General features: G+C 34.7%; 1 protein-coding gene across 5 annotated transcripts in view; it reads right to left on the bottom strand.

The window, feature by feature from the left end:
- RB1CC1 (RB1 inducible coiled-coil 1) overlaps positions 1–25,820 on the bottom strand; it is a 67,497-nt gene that overhangs the window by 2,281 nt on the left and 39,396 nt on the right. For 4 of the 5 annotated variants that reach the window (XM_026841821.1, XM_026841822.1, XM_026841824.1 and 1 more), the window contains 8 exons: positions 20,058–21,973; positions 15,550–15,709; positions 13,252–13,360; positions 12,891–13,131; positions 9,128–9,179; positions 7,687–7,734; positions 4,803–4,861; positions 2,920–3,056 (listed from right to left, as the gene is read on the bottom strand). In XM_026841821.1, coding sequence (XP_026697622.1) covers positions 2,920–3,056; positions 4,803–4,861; positions 7,687–7,734; positions 9,128–9,179; positions 12,891–13,131; positions 13,252–13,360; positions 15,550–15,709; positions 20,058–21,973 — 2,722 coding nt within the window. The remainder of the gene's footprint in view (positions 1–2,919; positions 3,057–4,802; positions 4,862–7,686; positions 7,735–9,127; positions 9,180–12,890; positions 13,132–13,251; positions 13,361–15,549; positions 15,710–20,057; positions 21,974–25,820) is intronic. The other variant, XM_026841823.1, reaches the window with a different exon arrangement.

Raw genomic sequence — 25,820 nt, forward strand, 5'->3', positions numbered from 1 at the left:
TATTGACAATGGAGCAGATTCTGTCTATTCCACACTCCTACAAATCAGCACAAAATATTCACATCTGGCATGAACGCTCTACAACTAACATTTAAATTACAAAAAATCCTTAGTTTGTTTTTAAATTTGCTTGGCTGACAGACTTCATTGATCTGACAAAGATAGAACGAGGCAGGGTTTTTCTCCTTACGTTTGCTGATGAAAGCTTCTGTATCCCGAAGATAAGGGACAACACAGAAACCATGCAGTCCTCAACCAATTTCAGTGTTGTCATAGCATTCTAAGTGCGCTTAATGTACACAGAGACAACCTGTAACAGCCTACATTCCTGACAAGACTAAGTGGATCTATACAGAATTATTAACTTGATATGTACACATTAGTATAAAAGGCCAGATTTAGATGCAATATTTTGGCAGCCCTTAAAACAATAATTTGCAGTACCTAGGTCCACACCAATTTTAATTTATCACAAACAATAAAAGTGTTCTGGGTTTCATTTTTCTCACTTCCTTAATGCAGAAACTGAATTAAGACATGGTTTCTTGAAGTACTGAGCAAGAGACAAATGTGCTCCTAAAGCAAATGGTAATCCCACGTTGGTTTTATGTGCAGTTTTCTTAAATTTGAGAATTCCTTCCTTTGGTAAGGAATGGAGCAAGCCAAGTCCATTTGAAAGCAGACAGGTCAGTGAATTGTGTACTCAGAGTAATATACAAACTGACAAGGCTTTTACCTTATATATGTAAACCAACAGTAAGAACTTCAATCATTTTTCACATAGTTATGTATGCACTACTAATGCCATAGTTCAGAATGTGTTACATCTGCAAGAGAGGAGTTCTTCCTGTACATTTGTCAGAACACACATGGTACAGATCCTTCAGCAGTCCAAGAACTCAGTTACAGCTTGGTGGTCTTCTGTAGACTACACAATTATTTAAGAGCTATCACCTTTCATCATAACTGAAATCCACGAGTGTGCTCACTGAAAATAAGTTGACAGCTTCTGACATGCAATAACATATAGAAACTTCAACTGATAAATAAGAATTAATAAAACATTTTCTTTTGATGTGTGTTCTCAGACATTTCTGCCAAGTTGGGTGCATGTGTTGGTTTGCAAAAACTACATGTGACAGTTTAAAGATGTTTGCATGGATCTCTTGTGTAGCACATTGTTTAGTGCAAAGCATTTTTATTTCTCCTCATTTAAAAAAAAAAAAATTACTTCAATTTAACTAAGTTTATATAGCTGCCAAAAACAGTCAGTGAAAAATCTGAAGATAAAGGGATGAAAAAAGCAAATGCGCCATCAACCTGGACATAAGCAAAACTTACAGAAACTGTTATCTGAAAAATTATCAGTCCTTCTAAACACCATTTAAATTGGGTGCAAAAACTTTATCAGCAAAAATCATTGCTTGCAAATCGCCATATACTGTGGTCTGTATTTTCTCATTTCAGACATGTCCTTGGGTTCATAATTCCAGTCACTTTGCAGAAGATGTGCTACAGAGAAAACAAATTTTATCCAAAGACAACCTTCAAAGAACATCATAAAATCAGGTATTAAAAAATAGGAACAGAGAATGCAGCTTTGACAGAAATGTTGAGTCTTGTATTTTCTTTCCTCATCAAAAAAGACATTGAAGACATAAATCCACAAGAAAAAGAGGCCCAAGACCTACAGAATTATACATTATTATTATTCATGCTACTGAATAGCTAAGCAGCCTGATGGGAACGTTTACCCTATGGACATGTTAGCATAGGTATCTTCCCTCTTTTTTTAAAACTTTCTCTGAAGATGCAGATACTTCCCCCTATTTTTCCAAGATGTTAACATCTATACAAATTTTTGATTTAAAATGTTCTGCCTTGAAAAATGTTTAGCATCAAGCTGCGTGGTGCAGTCAACACAGTGGAGTGAAGGGATGCTATCCGGAGGGACCATGACCGGCTGGAGAGGTGGGCCCATGCAAACCTCAAGAAGTTCAACAAGGCCAAGGGCAAGGTTCTGCACCTGGGTTGAGGCAATTCCAGGCAGAAACACAGGCTGGGGGATGAGTGGGCTTAGAGCAGCCCTGAGGAGGACGACTTGAGGATACTAGTGGATGGAAAACTGACTGTGAGCCAGCAATGTGCACTCACAGCCCAGAAAGCCAACTGTATCCTGGGCTGCATCAAGAGAAGTGTGGCCAGCAGGTCAAGGGACGAGATTCTCCCCCTCTACTCTGCTCTCGTGAGACCTCACCCTGACTACTGTGTTCATCTCTGGGGCACCCAGCATAAGACAGACATGGACCTGCTTGAGCGGGTCCAGAGGAGGGCCACAAAGATGACCAGGGGGCTGGAGCACCTTCCCTATGAAGACCGGCTGAAAGAATTGGGGTTGTTCAACCTGGAGACAAGAAGGGTCCAGGAAGACCTTACAGCAAACTTCCAGTATCTAAAGGGGGCCTACAAGAAAGATGGGAAAGGACTTTTTATAAGGGATGGAGTGACAGAACAAACTAAAAGAGGGAAGATTTAGATTAGATATAAGGAAGAAATTCTTTACTGTGAGGGTGCTGAGACACTGGCACAGGTTGCCGAGAGAGGTTGTGGCTACCCCCTCCCTGGCAGTGTTCAAGGCCAGGTTGGACAGGACTTTGAGCAACCTGGTCTAGTGGAAGATGTCCCTGCCCATGGCAGGGGGGCTGGAACTAGACGATCTTTAAAGTCCCTTCCAACCCAAACCATTCTATGATTCTATGCAAACAAACAGCAAAAGCTACAAAGATAGCTGATAGCCATCTGTATTATTACAGGCTTCTCATATTAATCACATATATATTTATAAAATCACTAAATGTTAGAAAGTTAAGAGTGTTATTTGTAGGAGAAGGTAATAATTGAAAGTAATATGACACTTACCACACTCACCTGGTTTGAGATCCAGTGCAGCAAGAGATTCTGAGTGCAGGAAATACAAGGTTGGACTAACAGTAAACAATACATAGTTGTCATGCCTTTCGTCCAAGATTATGAGAACTAAATCGCCAACCTGAAAACTGGAAAAAATAATAAAATCAAAGAACTTAACTAAAAAAGCACAGAATTTTAAAACATTAATTACACTACATTTTTTTTCCCCAAGTATTGCACAAACTAAGTCATAGCTGAACAGCAGTACAGACATTTCTACTTATGTCAACTCAGTACATTTTATGTTTTCTGAAGTCAACAAAACTACCTTTTAAAAAGTGTTTTTGAAATTTTCTTCTACACCTATCAGCTTGAATTATTTTTTTCAAAAGAACTGATGGTTTTCCTTTAAAATATAAAAGTACTTAAAATACTAACATTTCAATTTTATATTATTTTTATTCACCCACACTTACTGTAATGATCACTGACTGTGCTCACAAACACTTTTGAACTAAAGTCAATTTGAACACTGAAAACTACAGCAACACTTTTATATAGCTATTCAGTTTTAAAATTTTATGCACACAGGACAAAGAAGGGATGAAGTGTTCATTTAAAAAAAAGAAATACCATGGTGACTTTACATAAAAGGTTTCAAAAATCTGTTTCTTCCTGATGCCAGGATAACACAAGAAGTCACCCAGTTCACATGCCAAGTTTCAGTAACAGAATTCAGAGAACTTTTTCTGTCTCCAACTTCTGTTTCACAGTGCAAGTGTGCTGAAATTAAATTATTTGCCCACTAATGAAATGAAGCCTAAACCAGCTACAAATTAAGCATTAGACCATGAGAGAGGTCTAAGAATAAATATTACTACTATGAGGATGGCAGAGGAAGTGGCAAAGGAAGTAGAAAACTCTTCTCCATAAAAGGAGACCGCAGATACATAGATAGAGATAAATAGGTAAATCTAGAAGGATATTTAGCTCATCTTTAAAGTTCACTTTCAGATTAAATAAACAATACACCAAGTTCTTCCGCCTGGACTGATGATGATAACAGATTAGACAGACTTAAAGACATCTCTACTGGACAGATGAATTCTTTCATGACATTTTTCTCAAAGACTACCAAGAGAGTTGCCAGAATATTCAGAAGCTTATAGAAAAAGCTGATTCTGCATATACTGACCTTGTTACAATAAAAATGCCATTTGGTGTAAATCAGAAAACATTACAGGCATAACCTCTGTTGGGCTTTTTTTGAAAAAGATTTTGTATATTACTCAATATCAGACTGATAAATTACTTAACAGAAAGCTACAGACAAAGCTTTCATATTTTGCAAGAATACTTCTTTTTCCAGCAACAATTCTACATGCAGCTGGTAAGATTGATATATAATAAAATATTTGAGTTAATTTAACTGCATTCTGTCAAGCTAAGACAAAAATTTTGATGACCAGGAAGGTAAAACTTATCTTGAAATATAAAGGAGCACTACGCATATTCTGAGTGAAAAGAACTCCCAATTTCTCTTAGCGTGATTTCAAGAAGGTTACAGATAAACAGTAATTGAAAAGAAAGCTCTGGGAAGATTCTAGAAATCTCATTAGGTATTATCCTTATGAACTCTATAAAGAAAGGCACAGAACTCAAGAAAGCTGCTGACAAACACAATTCTGAAAGGCTTTTTTTTATTTTAAAAAAATGGTTTATAAAATTTATGTCCCAATGGGGTGGTTTAGTAACTGACACCTAAACTATAGATATTACCTGTATATCTTTTCACCACAGAGTAAGAACAGAAGAATTGTGACCTTCTTTAACTACATACTTATTATTTAAGGTATATCTATCTGTTTGTATGAAAACTAACGTGTACTTACTCTCTAATTGCTATTTTTTCAGAATGTCTTGAGGATACTGATGACATGCTCTGGGACATCTGTTAGAAAAGAGAAAAGCTATAGAATATTGGCAAGCCATCATGAAATGTACATTGCAGGTAACAATATGGTTAAGATAAATCATATATTACTGATCCCAAAAAATGCCAATTCTTGTAGATCTTACATTCAGTCAAGGAGACAGCATACTTCTCTGTCATCCTTTTCTGTAGGTTTGATTGGTTGTGGTTCTGGTGGTTTGGTTTTGGTTGTTTTGTTGGTTTTGTTCAGTTGTTTTTTTTTCACATAGCTACAAGTCACTTATGTAAGAACTTCCTTACATAAGTAACTTCTCCCTCATTATTTAAACTGAGAAGTGCTTTCCACATGAGTGCCAGTGAAGATATGTTCTGATAATATAAGACCCATGATACAGCTGTGCACTCTAACACAGAAGCCACTGGCATTTTGAAAAAGGCTGATGGTAGGTTACTGGTGTAAAATTTATTAAGACCAAACAAATTATATAATTCTTATTTACTATATGCATGATTTTCGTCTTGAATTGTTTAAAATTAATACTGACACATGAATCAACTTCAACAGGATAAACAAGATCTAAAAGTGAATGTAAGTACATACACTTTCTACAGTAACTGTGATAAGAAATGAAAATGGCTAATGCTACTTCATATCTACAAAGCGATACATAGCCCACATATAGACAAGTAGATAGAGAAGCTGATCTGATGTAAACATATATATTTCATTACCCTTTGGTAACTTCCTTACAGAAAGCAGTAATTGCCCTGGAGAAACTCTGACTTGCAGTTTTTTCCATAGGTTCCTACTTCCTGGTCCATTTATGCATGTTGTTCAAATCTAGATTACTCATACTTGAAGTTTAGCACATGATTTTTCAGCTGTAACTGAAATATTGTTACCTACAGAATATTTCCTACTGTCAGTCTCCCCCTCCTTCAGTTTCCTGAAAACAGTATTAGCCTGTCTTAATAGGAACTTGAAACCTATTCACAGCTTGTTTTCTTTATTTCTTCAGAAAATGAGTCCAAACAGTCTCATACAACACAAAAAGCTCTCAACTTCTGATAACAATTTCAGTAGCTTTCTTTATGGCGTCCAACTTGAGATATTTTTTTTTTCAGTTAGAAACTAGATTTCTTTGACTTATTCACATTCTACTTTTATTTCCTGAAAAAGTTGCAGCTAACATGCAAGTTGTCAAATGCATATAATTTGCTTAGATTGTTCGCAAAAGCATTTTAGAGTTCTCTTCAGATGTTAAGACCAATTTTTTTTCTTTTTTTTTTTTTAAACTGTTAAATTAAAATGCAAACTAGTTTGGTTTCTGTACTTTTCATTAATTTCTAATTTTAAGAAAAACAGAACAAATTGGAATGTTAAGAATATTTCCATTAAAACTCAAAGAAAGTTTTACTGGGTTCCTTATATGAAGTAGCTCAATAGAAATAAATACTGATATTTAAGCGTTGATGCATATTTCAGTTTAAAAGTGTATTGGGAAGGAGTGGGGGAGAAATAAGTCTGAAGAGACAAGAAATAAAAATAATTTACCTATGAAATAACCAATTTATAAGTAAGGAACTGAAAATATACTATGTTCCTATGTCCATTTAGAAACCAATTTTGAATTGCTTTACACACCAATGAGCTACCAATTTCTCCTACGCAGCTTGGTATTAACCATAACAACAAAAAGAATTTTGTGTTTGTCTTGTACAACACCATGTTTTCTTCAATTTAATTTTACTGACATGACAAGAGATCAAGAATATAATTCAGGAAATCTACAGAGATGTTTAGAAGACTTTACAACAAAACTCAGAACACACTGGTCAAACTACACTGAAATACCTTTTGTGCACTTCATTGACATTCTGAATTAAAAAATCCTTTCATAAAATATGCTTTTACATGTCTTAGAATCCTTTCTTATGCAGGGTTATTAGGTACAGGTTTTAATGTGGAATAGAAAGTGTGAAAAAAAAAATAGCAATTTCATACTTGAGTATTTGCAACAACAAATTATACAGTAAATTCTAATCCTATCCCAGACAGAAAAAATGGCAGCTCCTACTGGAGAAAATGATCAGACACTTTAGCTATGAAATGTAACTTGCAACTGCACAGATATCTAGGAGTTTGCTAGGAACTGATAGCACCCGTCACTTAAAGTGAGATCTCCATGGCCAGTCCAACCAATAAACTACCAAAGGATGTGTCTGTTACCCATACACACAGTAACTTTTTTTAGGACTTAAGGTTGTGACCTGCTAGCAAGGATAAACTGTGGATAAATAAAAGAAGGATTCACAGCACAGGAATCAAGGGAACTCTGTCACTACATTCTTTTTCCTTCCATAGGTATTGACTATTTTTTGAATGTTTAAGACAATGGTTGTTTGTATTTCCAGTTGCTAGGCAGAACCTTACAAAAATGACAGGTGCAGTTTTCCAGAAACAATCTCCAAGTTATTTCTAACACTCCTAATTATGCTTAACGTACAGGCATATTTACATTCTTGTAAACTGGCCTTCAATCTACTGTTCTTGAAAGACTAAGCCATGGCACCACTGAAATTAACTCCTCCTACCCCAAGCCTGGATGGTCTGCATTCTTCGGGAAAAAGTCTTTTTCTCTCCAGTCCTGTAAATATTTTCCACGAGAAAACTGCTAAATTGAGGTACATCTGAAAGGTTATCGGGTTACCTATTTGCCACTTGCCTTAAAACATTTTTGATGTTAATAAACCCCACATTTTTAGATTTTAACACACTTAACATTAGTAAGCTTTTCTTATGTTTTTGTAAGACTTAAAAGACCCATTGCATAAATACGTACCAATCTTTGATTTAATCTCTTATTTTCCTCCTCTTTCAACTGCAAAGTCTGAAAGAAAATCTTATCTCATTAACTAATACAACTTATACAGTATAAACATTTTTAAAAAGTTTTAGTATGACCAGAGCCACACTATTTATAAAATATACGTATTTATTACAGCCTTCAGTTTTAAAACAGTATCAAAATATCTTTTGAGCAGAGACGTGTAAAAAAAAATTTGAAGTCTAGAAATTACCACAGTGCTATAAAACCCACTGTTAAGCTATGCTTATCTCCATACTCATCCTTCTCAAGTTAGAAAAACATTTCACTGGTAGAACAAACAACAAAAGAAATGTAATATGTTACTTTTTTACAGGTTGTACTTGTGACAAATCCTTTGTAAGCAGACGACAAAATAAACCATGTGAGTGCTCCTCCTAGTCAGAAACATCCAGCCACTTGCATCATACAATGCCACAATCCATTAACAGAAAACATTCATGGTCTCTAATTGATCACAGATTTTAGTCTAAGTGATCCTAGAAAGCTGAAAACTAAAGATGTTTTGTTTTTTTTTTTTTCCTCTTTCTTTCTTCCTTTAAGATCAACTTTGAAAAGGCAAGAAAAAAGGCAACTTGGAATGGAGTGAGATATGACCAGTTAGTTAAAAATTACTAGAATGTGAAATATTCCTGTGTAACTACAAAGGGTTAATTATAGCTTTTACAAAGAATAACAACTTTTATTTCATCAAAAAGGTTCAGTTACTCACTGTACATGGAAACCTATCCTGAAAATAAAAATTGTAACAGAAGTGAAAACTTAGGGTATATATTTGAGATAAGTGGGGGGTGATGTGTAAACTTATAATTCTAGCTTGTAGGAACATGACAATTACTTCAGAAAATTGTAATTTTAAGCACATAACTGCAATTTCACTTTTTACAGATGTAATATTGCAAATATTATAATACACCCAAGTAAAATTAAAATTATCTAAGGAATAGCAGCCTAAGAGGAGCAATTACACATTTCCAAAGGGAACAGATAAATCAATCTTAATTCCTGTCCAGCTGCTCTGGATGCCTTAATTTGAAAAAGTAATCAAAACAGGGGTTTTTTTTGCTATAGGAATTCCCTAGATCAATGACCTGTCACTCCTAGTGAATTATTACACCTGATTCATTCATACTGAAGCCTACATAAACAGAATAAACAAACTTTAAACTAGGCCAAGTACAATGGTATTAAATATTTATTAATAAATATTTATTTTTAATTACTTCAATGAATTATACTGATCTAAATAGGGTACAATGAAAAGCCATTCCCTAGAGTATTTATAAGCCTTACAGTTACTACATTGCATCAGGGTATACAACTGACCACAGCACAACTTCACACATACATACTTATAAGTACTTAGTTGTAATGCTTAACCTCACAAGCTACTCACTCTTTCCAATAACATTATCCTCTGTTTTTCTTCAGACATATGGACATTCTCACTAAAGGGAAAAAAAAAAAAAAGGGTAGGTTAAAAATGAAATTTTTTTCCTGATCAAAAATTATCTTCTTCCCGCTCTCCCGATCTTCACTCAGTGATGTGTGCCATGCATTTGCTAATACAGAGGGAACAGCACAGAAAGCTACCTTAAGAATGACTGTCAACATTTCTGGCAGGTTTGGGGGGGATTTTTTTTTTTTTTTTTTTTAAACTTTAAACCCAAGGAGCTTCATTGCAACAAGTGAAGTTTCAGTCACTGATTAGTTTATAAAGTTACATGGGGCCATTTCTGCATATTTTCCATTATTTTCAAAAGATTAAAGATTCAGCTCCAGATGCTTTGGCAGTTAAAGCATTTGGCAGATGCTTTGGCACTCTTGATAATGTGATTCGGCTCTACAATGTCCTATTTTCCTAATCTTTGTAGTTTAAAGGCTCTCTGCCCTGAGACTCTGTTAGAGACTCACTAATGTGCACTTGCTAATTGCCCCTGTTTATCTGTGAGATAAACTGAGAACTGGGGCACAATAAGATAATGTTAACAGCCTAATGAGAAGTTTCATAAGAATACAGAGAGTAATTCCTAATACAATTAAAATACATTTTTAAGGGCAGGTTAATAAGGAAGAAACAATGTATTCTGCAGTCTAAACTGATTTGGTTGGGAAAAGAAAATGGACATGCTATTGGACATATAGTCCATTCATCCAATCTGACAAAACATGAATCCAAGCAAGATACCAAATTAGAAATAATGAATAATTAAGCCATGCTAATTAATTAATTCAGTTAAAAGGTTGTTTAGCTCTTATGTTATAGGAACAAGTCGATAGAAAACTGTAATAATTCCCTCTTATTTATTACCTAACTTTTAGTATATTAAGCCAACATTTTTTGTTTTTCAGTTTAGCTTTTCAAGTTTTTTTATAAATCTGTCTTGAAAGGTTCAGACTAGAATGAAAGAAATTGTAAGAAATATTTCTCCTTCTAAAGATAGGGTATTTCAGTGTTTTATTGATTACTGGTCCAAGTTTAGTTTCGTAAGCAGCAACTGTTTTAATCCTTGCTTCCACAGTATTTAATGCACTGGGTATATTATTCCAGGTTAGGCAGCATCAGTTGTTTATGCATGCTGATTAAAGTGAATGTAAGTATAGCTAACAATTCTGCTTTTGCTTCTCTGGCAAAACCTCATTCTACCTGTGTGAACCCTAGCCAGGTTCATTACTTCTGCTAGAGATAAAAAATATTCTGGGATTGTTCATAAAGCTAGTGGCACAGAAGTGAGAAAATGCCTAAAATGAAATTGCTTAATGATCTTCTACAAAGATTCTAGGTAAGAGGGTAGCAAGCAAGTTAGTTATTCAGCTTCCCTCTCAACAACAGTGAAAATCTGTAAATTGTATCAAGTGGGTGATTTAAAGATGCAGCCAATTTCTTCAGGTAAGTGTTCTTAATGAGTAAAGACAAACTTTGAATCATATTAGGGATATAATGAAATTAATTTGGGATTCTAAACTTTTTTCCATGCAAATGAACACTACATTACACTGTACTTATTCTGAAGCATAAGTCAGAGATTTTGAGAAGCCTCAGAAATACAAGCATTTGAACTTTTGTTTTATTTAAAATAAGATGACAAGATCTGTCTTCCCAAAACATCTCATTGCACTGAGGTAAACAAAAAAGCAGGCTTGCTGTTCATTCAGAGTAACATGACGCAGCATGTGATATGTATCACCTTCAGAAATCATGGAGTCTATGGGAGGATGAGGAGAAGAGAGGAAATCTGACAATCATAACTGATGTACTAAAAGATTATTAAAAAAACTACTGCAGGTGTAAAAACATAAAATAAAACATTCCATGTGACTGCTAATACTTAGAAGTGCCTTCCAGTTCGCATCCAAATTCTTTAGACAAGGTAGAAAAGGATCGTAAAATTAGTATTCCTAGTATAAGAGAATTTTAAAAATGCAATCTTCTACCACAAGGGGATATGAAGTATTAGTGTGAAGAACAGTTCTCATTAATTAATAAAAAATATTAAAAGTTGACTATTGCAATTCTCTTAGGTTGCTATAACAGAAACATACTCATAATGTAGATTTTAATTTTTATTTTTTTTTTCCCAGTTTTCATAGGGAATTAAAACACAATTGGAATGCCCTGGACAGAACTTCTTCACCTTTTTTTCCTGAACTCTCTCCCAGTAATCTACTCTGAATGAATTCTCATACTGCAATAACCTAACATCTGAGAATCTTCTAATGACGAGTCCTGTTTTAATGCACACGTATCATGTGTACATTAAAACGATACATGATATGTGTATCAAAGTACATGATAGAATATGCTCAGTTTAAGACAATTTTTAAGCCTAACATTCTACATTTGTGAGAAATTCACAAAAATGGTTCACAAAATTGAAACAAATTTAGGATTTTTGCATGCATCATCATGATTTCTTCTCCTGGAGCAACAGACAATCTTTACTATTTAAAAACCTTTACAAAATTATTTTAGGTACGTTTAAAGTGAGAGTCAAGGTTCTGAACTTGATGTACCTTTTCATGGCAGTCAGTATTGAAAAAATGGGAAATACATCCACAGTAGGCTGGATTCCTGACAGCAACCAAAAGGACAAATTTATACCAGTCAGAATTATTTAAGTTCAGAGGATTTCATAGTCATGTACTGAGACCAGGTCACAGTCCACTAGCGTTACAAATAGACTCTTAAATTACTAGGCAAGGCGATATATGCCAAAGTTGATGAATGCAAAAAACCTGCAGAAATTCCCTCTGATCTCTTATAATTACTTCAGTATTTCAAGCACAGTTTCAGACATCTACCTGCAAAGTAACCTCTGCTTAATTAAACCTCCGTAAAAAAAGCGTGATAAAACAGTTAAATGCACGCAATATCAGTATGTTATTTGAATCTGTTGTAAATCCGGATTATCAACCAGTTCCAAACACAGAACCACCAATTTTAAGTAAAAAGTTTAGTTTGAAGTACTTAAGTTGCTTGCCCTAGCTGTTTTCCTCCAGTACAGGTTTAAATCATTGCATTTTTTTTCCCAGTCCCATCCCTGCCTTAGCAGTACATCACAGCCAGCAGTACTGATGATTCAAAAGTTATACAAACAAAGGGATGCTGCATACCTGTCCTTCTGTCCAATAATACAATACATCAATCCATCAAGGCCACTTAATCAGCCTGAGTCCCATTACTTGTTTGGAACCCTGAGGATTCAGCCTAATTTCTACCAAGCATACCTATCACCCCTTCCTCTTTATCAAGGAATGTTATTTTGCTTTCTTACTAACAATTATAAAGTTTTTTTGTTTTTAAATAAGAGCCAGGCACTGTTCAGAAGATATGCCAATAACATGCAGCCACCCAGCTCTTTCACTATTACAATTGTTCTTCTCCTGTTTGACTTACATTTGATATACTTAGGTCTATTTTTTCATCTCATAATTGTGGGGCCAAGTTTCAGCTTTATGTTGCATACTTAAGTTAGCAAAAATCACACATTTCTGATGATTGTGACATCACAATTATACACATACATTTAAAAGAATAAGAACATCAAAAGGAAAAGGAGTGTTAAACATGATCATTTTAACTTCACAACATCCAACAGTACACATTTAAAGAATGAGAGCATGTTTTGTTTATTTTGGCTACAATGCCTCATACTTACTGCACAGCCATCATACTGGTTTCCATTGTGGAGTCCATTCTCCCTTCAGCTGCAATGTCAGAAACCAATCTGTCTGTGTCAGTGGGAATATCAGCTGCGCAGGCTCCACAAGGTTCTGAAGCTGCTGCTGAGTAGGTTGATGGAGAAAAATTACTGCTTTTCAGTTTATTAACTTCTTCTTCAAGCTTTTTCTTCTCTTCAAGTAAGCGAGCTCGATCTTCAGAAAGTGTCTCAATCAAATCTATGACAAAAATAAATAAAAATTATTTTACTAACAGCAGCACTAAGGATCAAAAGGAATCTTTAGTGAATGGAATTTTCCAATTAGAAAAGAACAACACTTCTTCAGAACTTTGCTTACCCTTATCCTTTTCCTGCTGTTGTGTAAGCACTTTTAATTTGTCACTAAGGTCATTAATTATGTTTTCTTTTTTCATTTTCTCTCTTGCCAGAACAGTGTTAAAATTGGTCTGAAAACAGAAAAAAGTATTATTGAAATAAGAAATGTACTGTATAAACATAATGCAAAATACATCACTAAAAAAAGTACAAAAGATACCACGCATTTCAGTTTCCTAAATTATAATTAAACAAGGAATGAAGGTTGTTTACGTATTACTTTGATGAAGCAATAACACATCTGTACATTTTCTTTTGAGGTTTCTTTAAAAATTTAAAATTTTTATCCTTCTGCTTCCCCCAAGCCCAATATACACATGTAGTATAATTATAAAGAAATCAAAAACCAGTATTTGTAAGCTGCTGTTTCTAGACACAGTACTTTATATTCCAGTTAATGCATGACAGTTGCACATTTAATATTAAAAACAATTACTTTAAGGATTAAAATAGTTAAGACAAAGCTGCACTGCATCAAGATATCTTACATGTAATGAAAAAGAAAAATAACATTATTAAACTAGAATAATATACTAGAATCTGAATTAAAAATACATTTTGAGTCATGCATTAATTCCTCAGTGAACAATTACTTAATGCATAAATCATACAGGAATCCTGGCTAATAGCTTGAATAACTGAACATAAAAGAGGATAGCATATCCTTCAGTATCAGTCTGACAAATCTTTCTGCTTCTTCAATCCTCATACTAATCATTATGCCCTCACCCCTTCTACTCATAAGGTTATGCTGAAGAGACAGACAAAAATTACTAACAGCCATCTATAAAAATGGTATTTTAAATTACAAATTCACATTTTTAGTGAATTTTAAGATCTAGCCTTGACCTATATCTATCACCTCTCAGTAAAATTTAAGCAATTTGGCAGTCTACACACCTTTTCATATAGTGCACAGTGGCCTTTGCTATATGTCTGTGTAACAAAACTATCACACACCACAAGCACAAGTAACACCTCTAAGACAACTGAGAAAAAAAAAGAAAATGGTATCAGGGTGAGGTTAAACACCCAGAATATTCAAGGATCAGCAGAGCAAGTCTGTAAGCTTTCAGCACTCACTGATACACCGTCTTTTTTGAGGTGTGGGTTTTTTCTTTTCTTGTTTGATTTTTTTGATAGAACATTCTATTTTCCCCTGGAATTTACTGTTAATGCCTCAGAACCTTCCCTTCCACACTCTGCTGCCCAAATGAAAAATATTATTAGATAATGAGGAAAATGGCATATTAAGGCATATTCTGATGGAAAAAGAAAACTTATGAATACCAAGGTAATGTATTAAATATTCCTATTAGATTCAGTATGTAAGGCTCACTTCAGTATTAATGTCTGCAGTCCAAAATTTTCAAAAATATTCCTTTCTTTATAACTGACTGTGATCTTCTGCTCTCTGCACCAAGTGATTCATAGTGCTCATTCACCAAGCTGTCCGACCCCTACACTGCCTCTTCATCCTTTGTTGATCCAAACATAGCTATGGTGCTTAAGTTCTTTTTAAGTAGAGGTGCTTAAAACAGAAATTTCTGTCTTAGTGTTTAAATGCAACAAAGCAGTAGATAATAGCTGTTACTAACAGATTTAATTCAAGAACTGAACATCTATAAAATCTGAGAGATTCAAGTAGTTTTGAAAGGAAAAACTGTGTGGATACAGATATAATTATTAATCCAGTGCAATATGATTTTTGTATCAAAGTGTGGAATATATAGTGTTTCTAAGTATATTAAGTAAAATACATTTGCTTTGAACTTCAAACACCACCTGCTCAGGCTAATAAAGTTTAAAATTCATTAAATAGCATACCAAATCCATTACTATTTCAAACAATTAACTTTGTGTTGTCCACAAATATTGTGTTAAACTATATTTAACCAGTATCTTTCTGGACTTCAAGAGATTAATGGATGAAAATGTACAGCACTAGTTTAATTTAAGCAAAAAAAAAAGTCACAAAATAATAAAAAATTAATCTGGATTGCCCAGTTCACAGTTACTTAAGGGGGGTGGGGTTGGGGGTTTGTTTGGGGTTTGTTGTTGGTTGTTTTTTTATTTTTTTCCTAATGCTTAAGTTTTGGATTCCATTAACACATCATATCCTTGCTCCAGATAATAGCACTGACTTAGAAGGTGCAAGTGTTACATAGCAAAAAACCCCAAACAATACTGTAACTTCAAACCAGCAACAGAACACATAATTGTCATGAGAGCAAAAGTAATATAAAAAAGTCAGCTTTACCTGTTGTTCTGCAGTGAGCGATATTCTGATGTTCTGCATTTCTTCATTCTTTCTTTTCTCCTGTTCTTCAAGTTGCTCTAAGAACTTCATTTTTTCTTCTTGAAGCTTCTCTTGAAGTTCAGCAACCAAGACTGATTCAACAGATGATACAGTGGGAGGACTTAAAAGAAAATGTTTAGACTTTAAATTTGTGGCATATACAGTCCCAGAACACATGAAATGAGCAAACACAAAAAGTCAGAACTTCACTGAGACATTTTTCCTGCAATATTTAATAACTATGGTATTCTAAGTCTTTACTAATCTTCAATTCCACTTTTTCATCATGAGCATCTCACCAAATTCTTACTCTTGGGCATTCTGTTTTTTAGTGTACTATACTATCTCTAATTTTGAAGCTTTGTTGATAGGGGAGATATTTATTTTCACTTTTCAAACATAACAGAAGGTGTGGAAAGTAGTAAAGAGAGGAGCAATGATGATCAATTCCCTGAAGATTCTTAGTATGACAAAATGCAATTATCACATAATTAAAGCAATAAGCAATAAATCTGATGCTGACAAATCCAGACATGAAGCTCAAAACTCTGGGTTGCAGACACAGAACTAATGGTCATCAAGAAAGGGAAAGCATCAACAGTCATTGAGACAGGAAGGATAACGACCTCAGGTGGCTCTTGAAACAACCTCACATAGGCCAAATATTTTCCATCACTGAACCAAAAGGATTAACTACACTCTTCCATGGTTTTGCTTGAGTTATCAAGAACCATCAGTGAAAAAAAAAATGGGATAGAGAAATCACTTTGTTGAGCAACGTTAGTGAAAAAATGTATTTTAAGTTTCTATTGTTCCTCTACACCAGAATCATATTTAACAAAGAAAAACCCCCAAACCTAACTTTTTATCTACATACATGTGTCACTGGTTTTCTCTAGTCTGAGCAGCCTGGAGGTACGGTCTCCTGACATTAGGTAGGTTGTACTGAAAGCAAAACGTTACATGCTAATATATTAACACTCACAAGCAGAAATCCTAATGCTAAAAACACTCCAAGAATTCTTCCTGCTTTATAACATAAAGCTTCTCTATTAAGATGAAAGGCTGCAGAACCTCAGAGACACTAGAAAGATTCAGCATGGAGAGTATGAAAGAAAACTGAATGTCAGGGGAGGCAGGGAACCTAAAATTTTGATTCCTGCATACTGGATGGGAATTTGGACATCCATTAAAGGACCAAGTCCAATCATTTCTACAGAGTTTTTGCTATGATCCAGTACATACCCATCTACCTCTGTTTCTGCCATCAATTCCCCCTATCAAGTTAAGAAAGCACAGGATAAGTCTGTCTGAGAAGTGCAAAGAAATATGCCTGCGCCTTACTTAATAAGCAACAAAATTTCACTAATGTCATTCCAGGTTATCTAAATGCTAAGTTAATACATCAGCCTAAACCCAAAGCTGTTAGCTGCACTAAACCAAAGCCAGTGTCATCTGTGTCTCAGAAAGGCTGCCTGTACTACTGATTGCAAATGACAGGCAAGTAAAGGATATCATTATTCTGCAAAGGATGTTAGCAAATTACAAGTTTCTAAACTTTGCCACTGTATCAGGTACTGCCTTACACATTTAATCTGCAATTGTCTCAACAACTAGAGGAATAGTGACAATGCCTAACTTTTTTTTTTTAGTGTTTTCAAGGTAACAAAAAGCACATTTCTTCAGATTGGGGTTCCTTTGCAAGTAAATACTGTAACTATTCTAAGATGACAAAGGATGTAGAAACAATACCACCGTTTTACCATGTGGGCATATACTGAAGATACAAACTATTCTGCAGTAGCTAAGCATTCAAAAAGTTTTAAGAAGTTGTAAATAAAAGAGCTCTGAAAGCCAACTGAAATTCTTAGAGTGGCAAAACCACCTTTGACATTCCACAAATCAGAAGTAAAAGAAGCAGAGAACAAAACAAGTCATATAACACCAAGGCAAAACTTTTTTGTGCCACTAAGAAAATGTTTTTATGCTCGATTAAATTTAGATTTATTTCTGAATTAAGCCTAGCTGTGAGAGAAGATATGCTCTACAGAAAAGCTTCACTACTGATGGCCATCTGATAGAAGTGGCTAGACAATACCAAGAAGGCCAGAAGACACCAAAGCTGTAATTCAGTTTTCAAAGCAGTCAGGATTCCTGTTCTAACATTCTTCACAATGTTAAAAATCTTCTAACTAATCAACAAACTGCTTAACAAAGGAAGTTATTACAGAAATTGTGTTTTTCAGTTAATCTTGGCTAGTACATACTACATACAGTAGAAAGATTAAGGGTTACAAATGCCTTGCAGTTTTATCTTTCCTAATCATAATGACTTGAGTTTCAGGTACATAACAACCAGAACACATTCATTTTCATATGTTGGTAATGCATGGGTCACAAACATTTCTTTGTAACTTCTAAATATTTTTGTTAGTTTTAATGTAAGTTCAAAAACTAAATTCCTGATACCAATGGAACACTTGGGTCAAATTTAACAATTCACCCCCTTGTCTGTGCCTTCGGGAGAGCTAATGTAACATTGATCTTGCAGAAAAGGACATTTATCTGACAAGAATATAGGTACATGTCACATAAAAGTTGGTTTCTACCATTACAAGTTAACTGCTAAACAACAGCCAAGTGAGGATAACAAGTCAACCTGAATTACTGACACAGTCTGGGATTTTAGGAACTCAAGAACCAAACAGCTAGACAGTGACTTTGAAATATTAAGACAGATTCACTTAACATATACACCCTCTGGAAATAAAACACAGTATTTCTTTATTCCTAGAGAAAAAAACCCTATGTAGATTAAAGGCATAAACAGGAGCCACAGGAGGCAATACATATTTTAACTTCACACTGAAAATTCAATTACTTGACAGAACTCATAACAAACTACTAACACTCCTTCAGATTGATGCAGATAGTATTCTTTGAAACACAAACTGGATAAAACAGATAGTAATGTATAAGAATATACAAAGCTGTGCTCAGAAGTTGTTCACATTTAAGTGTCAATGGCAGAATTTTAAGAAGTCTGATGACACAGCTGTATCTTTTTTTGGTGTGTCAAGTTTTTAAAACTTCAACAGTGCATTAATACATCTAAAAGGAAAAGAACAGAGTTTATCTTTTTACTCCTCATTTCACTGTGCTTCATTAAGAGAATATTTTGTTCAATTAAGAAGGGCAGTTCTTATTTTCATAATATCCCAGTCTTAATTCAATTATCTTGATATATTTTTGTGTACACTGCCATAGAAAACACAAACACTGATACATCATTTAATGATGGATATGTTCGCTTATCAAAATCCTGAGGTAATGGGACTGGAGTGGAGAATTCAAGTGAAACAGATCCAGGTTTCCCTTGCAGTATGTAAGTGAATTGTGCACACATGTTCAGACTCTAACCTCCCCTCTCCCTTTTTCTTATAACATTACATTGGTATTTGCAAGTTAAATGTTAACTGAAGTCTGTATTCATGTTCTGCAGTACTCTTTTAGATTTTATACACATTCTATCCTTTAGTCTTTTCCTATTTCGCATACTTGGTATATCACAATGTCTAGAAAAAAAAATGCTCTACTTAGGTATCACACAAACAAGATCTATCTGCTGTATTCCTCCACAGAAGACCATCATGACAAATTCTAGTATTTCAAAATAGAATACTATTCCTAAGCAGTAGTCACATAGAAAGATTCTACTATTTCCATTCCATAACACCATAATGTACTCTGCTGACAGGCATTATGAACTAGTAAACAGGCTAAGATACAAGAAGTCAGAAAGAGTAATTCTAGGCACTTATGGCAAGGGAAATATATTTTTTAAATGGAAGAACATGGCACAAATTAACAATGAAAAACAACATTAGGATATTCTTTAAAATTGTTGCCCACGTGTTTCATTAAAAATCTCAAAGTGAAGACCTCGAAATACGTGTGGCTGCTAAAGTCAATGGAAGTCCAGGTAGCCATGGGACAGTTCTCAATAGATCATATCAATCTATCTCTCCTCACACTTTTTCATGCCACCATTAGCACCAACAAGAGTGTACAGTTAGCCAACCAGAAGAAGTTATAAGATTAAAAGCTAGCCACTGTATGCTAACACAGAGCAAAGGATGGGAAACGAGAGAGGCGCTGAGACCATAAAAATTGGAATTTCAAGCAACATGCTACTGTGGAAACACTCCTTCAACATAATATTACAAGGCTGAAATATGAAACCTTCATTGCTGTCTGGAAATAGTGCTGTATAAGATATTTTACAGTCTTTGAGATTAACTACAAACAGGAATATCATTACCTATAAAACGGAAGTAACCTGAAACTTGAATATAGAGATCAAGGTAAACACTATTACAAGTCCATAGAAATTTTACTTAGTACATAAGTATACCACATTAATTACTTTAAAATGCTAGGAAAACACAGTAACTTAATTCTTACAGTACCTCCGATTTACTTGCATCTCAAGTTGCTGTATTTTTTCCAAAAGCCCTTTTTCAGCAGCTTCCCTCTGTAATTCAAACTCTTTACAAGCAGTTTGTACTGCATCCTCTTTTTCACAATTGAGCTTCTGAATGAGCAACTGCCTGTCTTGTTCTTGGTTAGATACTAACAGTTCTTTCTCTTCCTTAAGCTTATGGATAAGAGCTTCATACTTTTCCTGCTGCTCACAGAGAGACAATTTTTCTGTTTTTTCCTTTTCTAAGGCGTTTTCTTCCAACTCTAACTTACGCTGTAGTTCTGTTATTTGTTCTGAAAGTCTTTTTTCTGCCTCAGAAGTTTTTTGATGAAGAAGTGTTACTTTATTTAGTTCAGTTCTAAGCAAATTTGATTCTTCTTCATATCTGTCTACTAGCTCAGAAATGCACTGATCTTTCTCAATTGTCATCAGAGTCCTTAGTTCTGATAAGCCTACTTGATATTCATCACTGCTAATTTGTATTTTATTGTTTAATTTATCTATCTCCTTTTTTAGGCTTTCAGTTTCCTTATCTATCTGAGATTTTAAGGTCTCTTGCTGCTGGTTTCTGCTTTCTTCCAAAAGAAGCTTCATTTCATCAGTTTCTGCCTCTTTCAGGGCAAGTTCAACTTCTAATTTGCACCTCAAATCAGACAGATCTGAAACCTTGAGTTGTAACTCTTCTAGTTGTTGTTGTTTCTCCTGCACAACTACTGCATGAGATTCCTGCATTTGTTCAAGTCTATGCTGATTCTCTGTTTTTAATTTATCTAAACAGTCCTTGTGCTCAGCTAGCACCTTCTCAAATTCCTGTAAATGCCTGGCTTGTAGGTTGTTTTCCAGTTCCTTTAAATGGCTTTGCTCTAAACTCTCGAGTTCTGCCCTCAGGAGTTGTAGTTTTTCATTGTTTTCAACATGAAGTTTTTTCAAGTCTTCAAGTACTATCTCACGTGACTGTCTCAGTTCCTTAATTTCACAACTTTGTGTCTCCATTTGGCATTCCAATTCAAGTAATTTCTGGTCTTTTTCATTCTGAAGGCATACTACAGCTTCTTTCTCATTTTTCACAATTGCAAATTCATCATTCTTATTCTGAAGAACTTCCTCAAGGCCTAATAAGTCACCTTTTAACTTTTTAATCTTCTTTTTATTTTCTTCACCATCCTCCAATAATTTATTAATTTTAGTTTCATACTCACTTTTCAAAGACTGTAATTCTTTTTGATGTTTATCTTTTAGTGTTTTTTCAAGTGAAAGTTTTACCTTCTCAATAGTATTTACTATTTCTAATGAAGTGCATTTTAAAGAATTAGAAAAGTCACATTGTTCTCTTTGTACAAGTGTTCTAAAGTGGCAAAGATCTTCTTTTATACCTCTTAAATGTACCTTTGAGTCTTGGGCAATAACCCTACACTTCTCCATGCAAACATTGAGAGATGCATTTTCTACTGAAACGTCCTTTACACGAGAATTTGTATCTTGCATACGTCTACTGTCTATTGCATTGATAACTGAAGAATAAAGAGATTCCACCATCATTTCTGGACTTTGTGGATCACTTATTACATTAGGAGATACTGGATTTTCCTCTATTACAAATTCATTTACTGCTGACATAAAGTCAGATTCTGGACTCTCTGCTAATGAATCCAAGTCTAGTGATCCTTGCTTAAGAGCTTGCTCCAAATTTGGATGGGCAATAGTTTCAAAATCAAATGTATGAGCATCGATGCTGTCTGGAGACAATTCTTCTAATGGAGCTGGGGGACACACAGGAGGACACAGGGGACCCTGAAGACTGAGTGATGGAGGAGTTCTTGAAGAGGTAGCAATTGCAGTTCCTGTTGTATTCTCCATCCTTGGTGTGGTAGCAGATTGTGGCGATGCTTGACTATTGGAGGCCTACAAGTTATAAAACATAAAACAAACACTTAACAAAATGATAGGCAAAACCAACAGTATTTTAAATTGATTAAAATTACCAGGCAAAACAGAACTTAAAAAGTCAGCCTTATCTATAACAATCCAAAATACGTACAACTGAAATTTAAGTTAAAATTACAGAAATTCAGAAAGTTTCAAAAGAGCAGCATTAGTAAGTACATAAGTATTAATTGTGCATATATCCAAAAGTCCTACATAGATCACATAATTGTATTTGAAAGGACTGAAACATACATTTGGATGATACAAAAACCTGAAGTAACCCAGTCAGAAATACACTTTGTTTTCTAACAGCCTATTGATTTCAGCTTTCAGTTATTATGAAATTTTTTATTTTATTGTTTCTAACACTGCTATTAAAAAAATCAGTGTAACCCAGTCACTATTAATATATTACACTAGAAAGGTTTATAAAAAGCTTCACTATCAATACAACAAAACTGTTGTCTACTAACATACTAAAACATGCATGAGAATTGTTCTGCTTGTGGAAGTGTAGAAGTAGTAAAGTATAATGAAAGGCACATTCTAATTAAAAGACATATTCTGACTTTTCAGAATGCAGGATATCACAGCCTCAGTAGTATTTTTTTCCCCTCTGTGCTGCTCCCACTGCTTCCAATTTCTGTCATTTTACCTCTAGACCTTGGATACCACCAAATCCAATTCTGTAGGACCAGATCCTTCAACATTCAGCTGAAAAGCTAACAAAATAATCACCCATAAGCATCCATGAGTAACAGCAGCTTGTAAACCAATACAGAGATTAAGTAAAGCTTCTCCACCTTCACAGACCTGTTCTCAAGTAATTCTGATCAATTCCAATGCTTTTGATTTTTAAAAGGCTAAAAAATCAATTTTCCAATTAATTGTGGTTAGATAATGTGTTTAAATCTCATTATCACCACTTCTTGTTCATTACTATATGAATTATAAACCAAGATCTCACATGCATATTCTGCTGTAAAGTGTAAATTCATGAAGTGTTTGAAACCCAATCTTTGCTATTTCAACGACCTTCTACTTTTCTATACTGACATGGAATATATACTTTAAGTGAATTCAGCTGAAGTTTGATTTATCACTGCTATAATATTGTAATTGCAAGCCAAGTTACAGGCACTTATTTCTACGTACCTGAAATTCAGTAAAGCACCATTCTGAAGTGCTTTAAAAAAATAACCAACCTCAGCAAGGCCTTAGAGACTGCAAACAGACTTGTGCTATGATTTTCAAGCTTTCTGTATTATGACTGAAACTCAATTTATCTTACAGTATGATGTATCTAAAAGACTATGCTTCAGATAGTTTTTATCTTTGTTATTTAATAGAAGTAACATAATAAATTTATTGCTTGACAGAGTAAGTGAAGTGTGTATTTAAGTCCTCTTTACTATCTTCACATCTAGACGAACTAGGAACAAATGAACAACCTGTAGTATATTATACTATTAACTCTTAAACACAACAGGGAATATAGAAGCTATAATGACAACAATAATACCATCTGCAGATTTTTAGAACAAAAACGTAAGCCTTAAGCTTCAGCAAGTGCAACACACATCCCAGTGGAAGCCAAAAAGCAATACACAGCTTCATTATCCATCAAGGATGCACCCCTGAATAAGTTTGTAATAGGATGGACAGTGAAGCAATTTTTTGTAAGGAACTTACAGTGAAATACACACAGTCAAAATACATAAGTATCTGTATCATGAGTATCTGTGACATGTAAGATGAAGAGGTATGAGTAGGATCATTAGGATCACAAACTGGAAAAGACACTTTCTGAATGGATCAGTGTTCTGAAAGATCTCAGAGGCAATGTCCGTAACACCATAGCCCAACCATTGCTTTTCCATCCTTCATCCTTGAACGATTTGTTTGATCTTACTCATCTGAGGTATGTGACTATCTTGAAAAGAAATTTTTCCTAAAGACTCATGGGAATATTTGCAGTACATGATTTCCATACGATGTTCTGCCTCAAAGTGCTGGGACATTCACCAGAAGAGAATGGTGCTCTTCTCCAAAAAGCCAACACTGCCTCCAGCTCATAATCTTGATGATCCGGCTCATACCTCTTTTCCAAACCAACCACACTGCCTCCATGTATTTAAACTGTATGTCTGGTGTTCTTTAGAATGTTAGCTTTAATTTAAGAAACTTTTGCTAACCATTGAACTCAGCTACTTGACTGGTGAGAGTAAGTGGAGCTGGGCAATAAATGGTCAGCAACAGACATCCAAAAAAATCCAGAAGTGACAGGTATCAGACTGCTGATGTGTAACTAGCTGATTTTTGTTTTCGCAGTCCTTTCCAAATGGCTGTTACCCAAAAAGGGACCCTATTCTTCTCCATACCACATAAATGTTCTCTTAATGGAGATTTAGTAAGACTAACCGAATTCTGAACTGAGATTCAGGAAGAATCTATTTGCAGCTTTGACACTCATCTGTGTAGCAGAGCTGTATTTCCATCTCACCTTTCCATTTATATGAAAGTAAATCATATAATGATTTTGAAATCCAGTGATGAAACTCCACTATAAGAAAAAATATGCCCATTATATACACAATAATGTCATTAATCAAAAATGAACACAGGACATGAGAAAACTTAAACAGAAATGCTCCTTATGTTAAAGGTACTGTTAGTCCAGGTTTAAGCATTTTCTTTAGGTTTAATTTCAGCTTGCTGTTTATCTAAGAAAACTTAGAAATGTTGAAGGATACAGTATATGCTGATACATGCCTGGATTCAAAGCATATGCTTTAAGTGACAAACATTTAACACTGATAAACCAGAGCTTTAACAGAAATAAAAGCTAGCATCAGAGATGTCAGTAAGCAAATGCTAAAAAAACCCTTCAAAGGCTTTGTATATGAGAAGGCCCTACAGAAAGCTACATGCAAATGAAGGATGTTATCTACTTTTGGCACCCCTGTGAAATCATTCTAGAAGGTAAAGAGTAATGATACAGCATGAAGAAGAAAAAAAAAATATAATTGTCACTGTGTGGAACACTACTCTACTGAGCTTTTTTTCCTCATGACCCAGGGCTGTAACAAACTTCTTGCCTCTGCAGGGGCTGCTGTGAGCTGGGTCTCTAATAAGAGTACCAGAGTCCTGCCTAGTGAAGAATTAGAACCTCACATTTTAAGCAGGTCAAACTATATGGAAGACTTTGTTTACTGTTGCCAATTTCCCTAAGAAGCTGGTGCCTGACATCCAGTCTATTCACAATCTACAGGCAGAAATGTATGCATATGTCATACACTGTAATTCCTGTGACAAAGGAAAAGGAGTCAAGAGCAAACAAGAAAAAATAGAAAGCCGAGACAGAGAAGCAGAGTTAATTTTTAAGTTCTCAGGTGTTGCTGGATTACACACCTCGTTCTAATAACATTGCTACGATAAACTTAGTCAGGGAAATGGGCAGTTCTTGGAAGGATTACAAACAGTGCTTGAATTTTGAACTTAACTAGAACAAATGGTAGATTCATAATTTAATTTTAAAAGCCAGCTTTTCTTACAGGAAAAACTTTTAATACCAAAGGATTGCATACATTAGTCACCTATTACCTGTGGAACAGACACCTTAATCATCTTACCTGACTCCTACGGGCAACCTTAACTTTCTCTAACATCTTTAACACAATCACCGATCTGCTTAAACTCTGTATTATGCAAAAGAGGGCATAGCAATATATTTGGTGTGAGACTATTAAATTACAAAGAATAAGCAGAAAGCTTTATAAAGGAGACTAAATTTCAAAGTAGTGGCAAATTAAACAAAAAACCA

The sequence above is a fragment of the Athene cunicularia genome, assembly GCF_003259725.1.
Source record: "Athene cunicularia isolate RWA chromosome 2 unlocalized genomic scaffold, athCun1 chr2_part1, whole genome shotgun sequence".
NCBI lineage: Eukaryota > Metazoa > Chordata > Aves > Strigiformes > Strigidae > Athene > Athene cunicularia.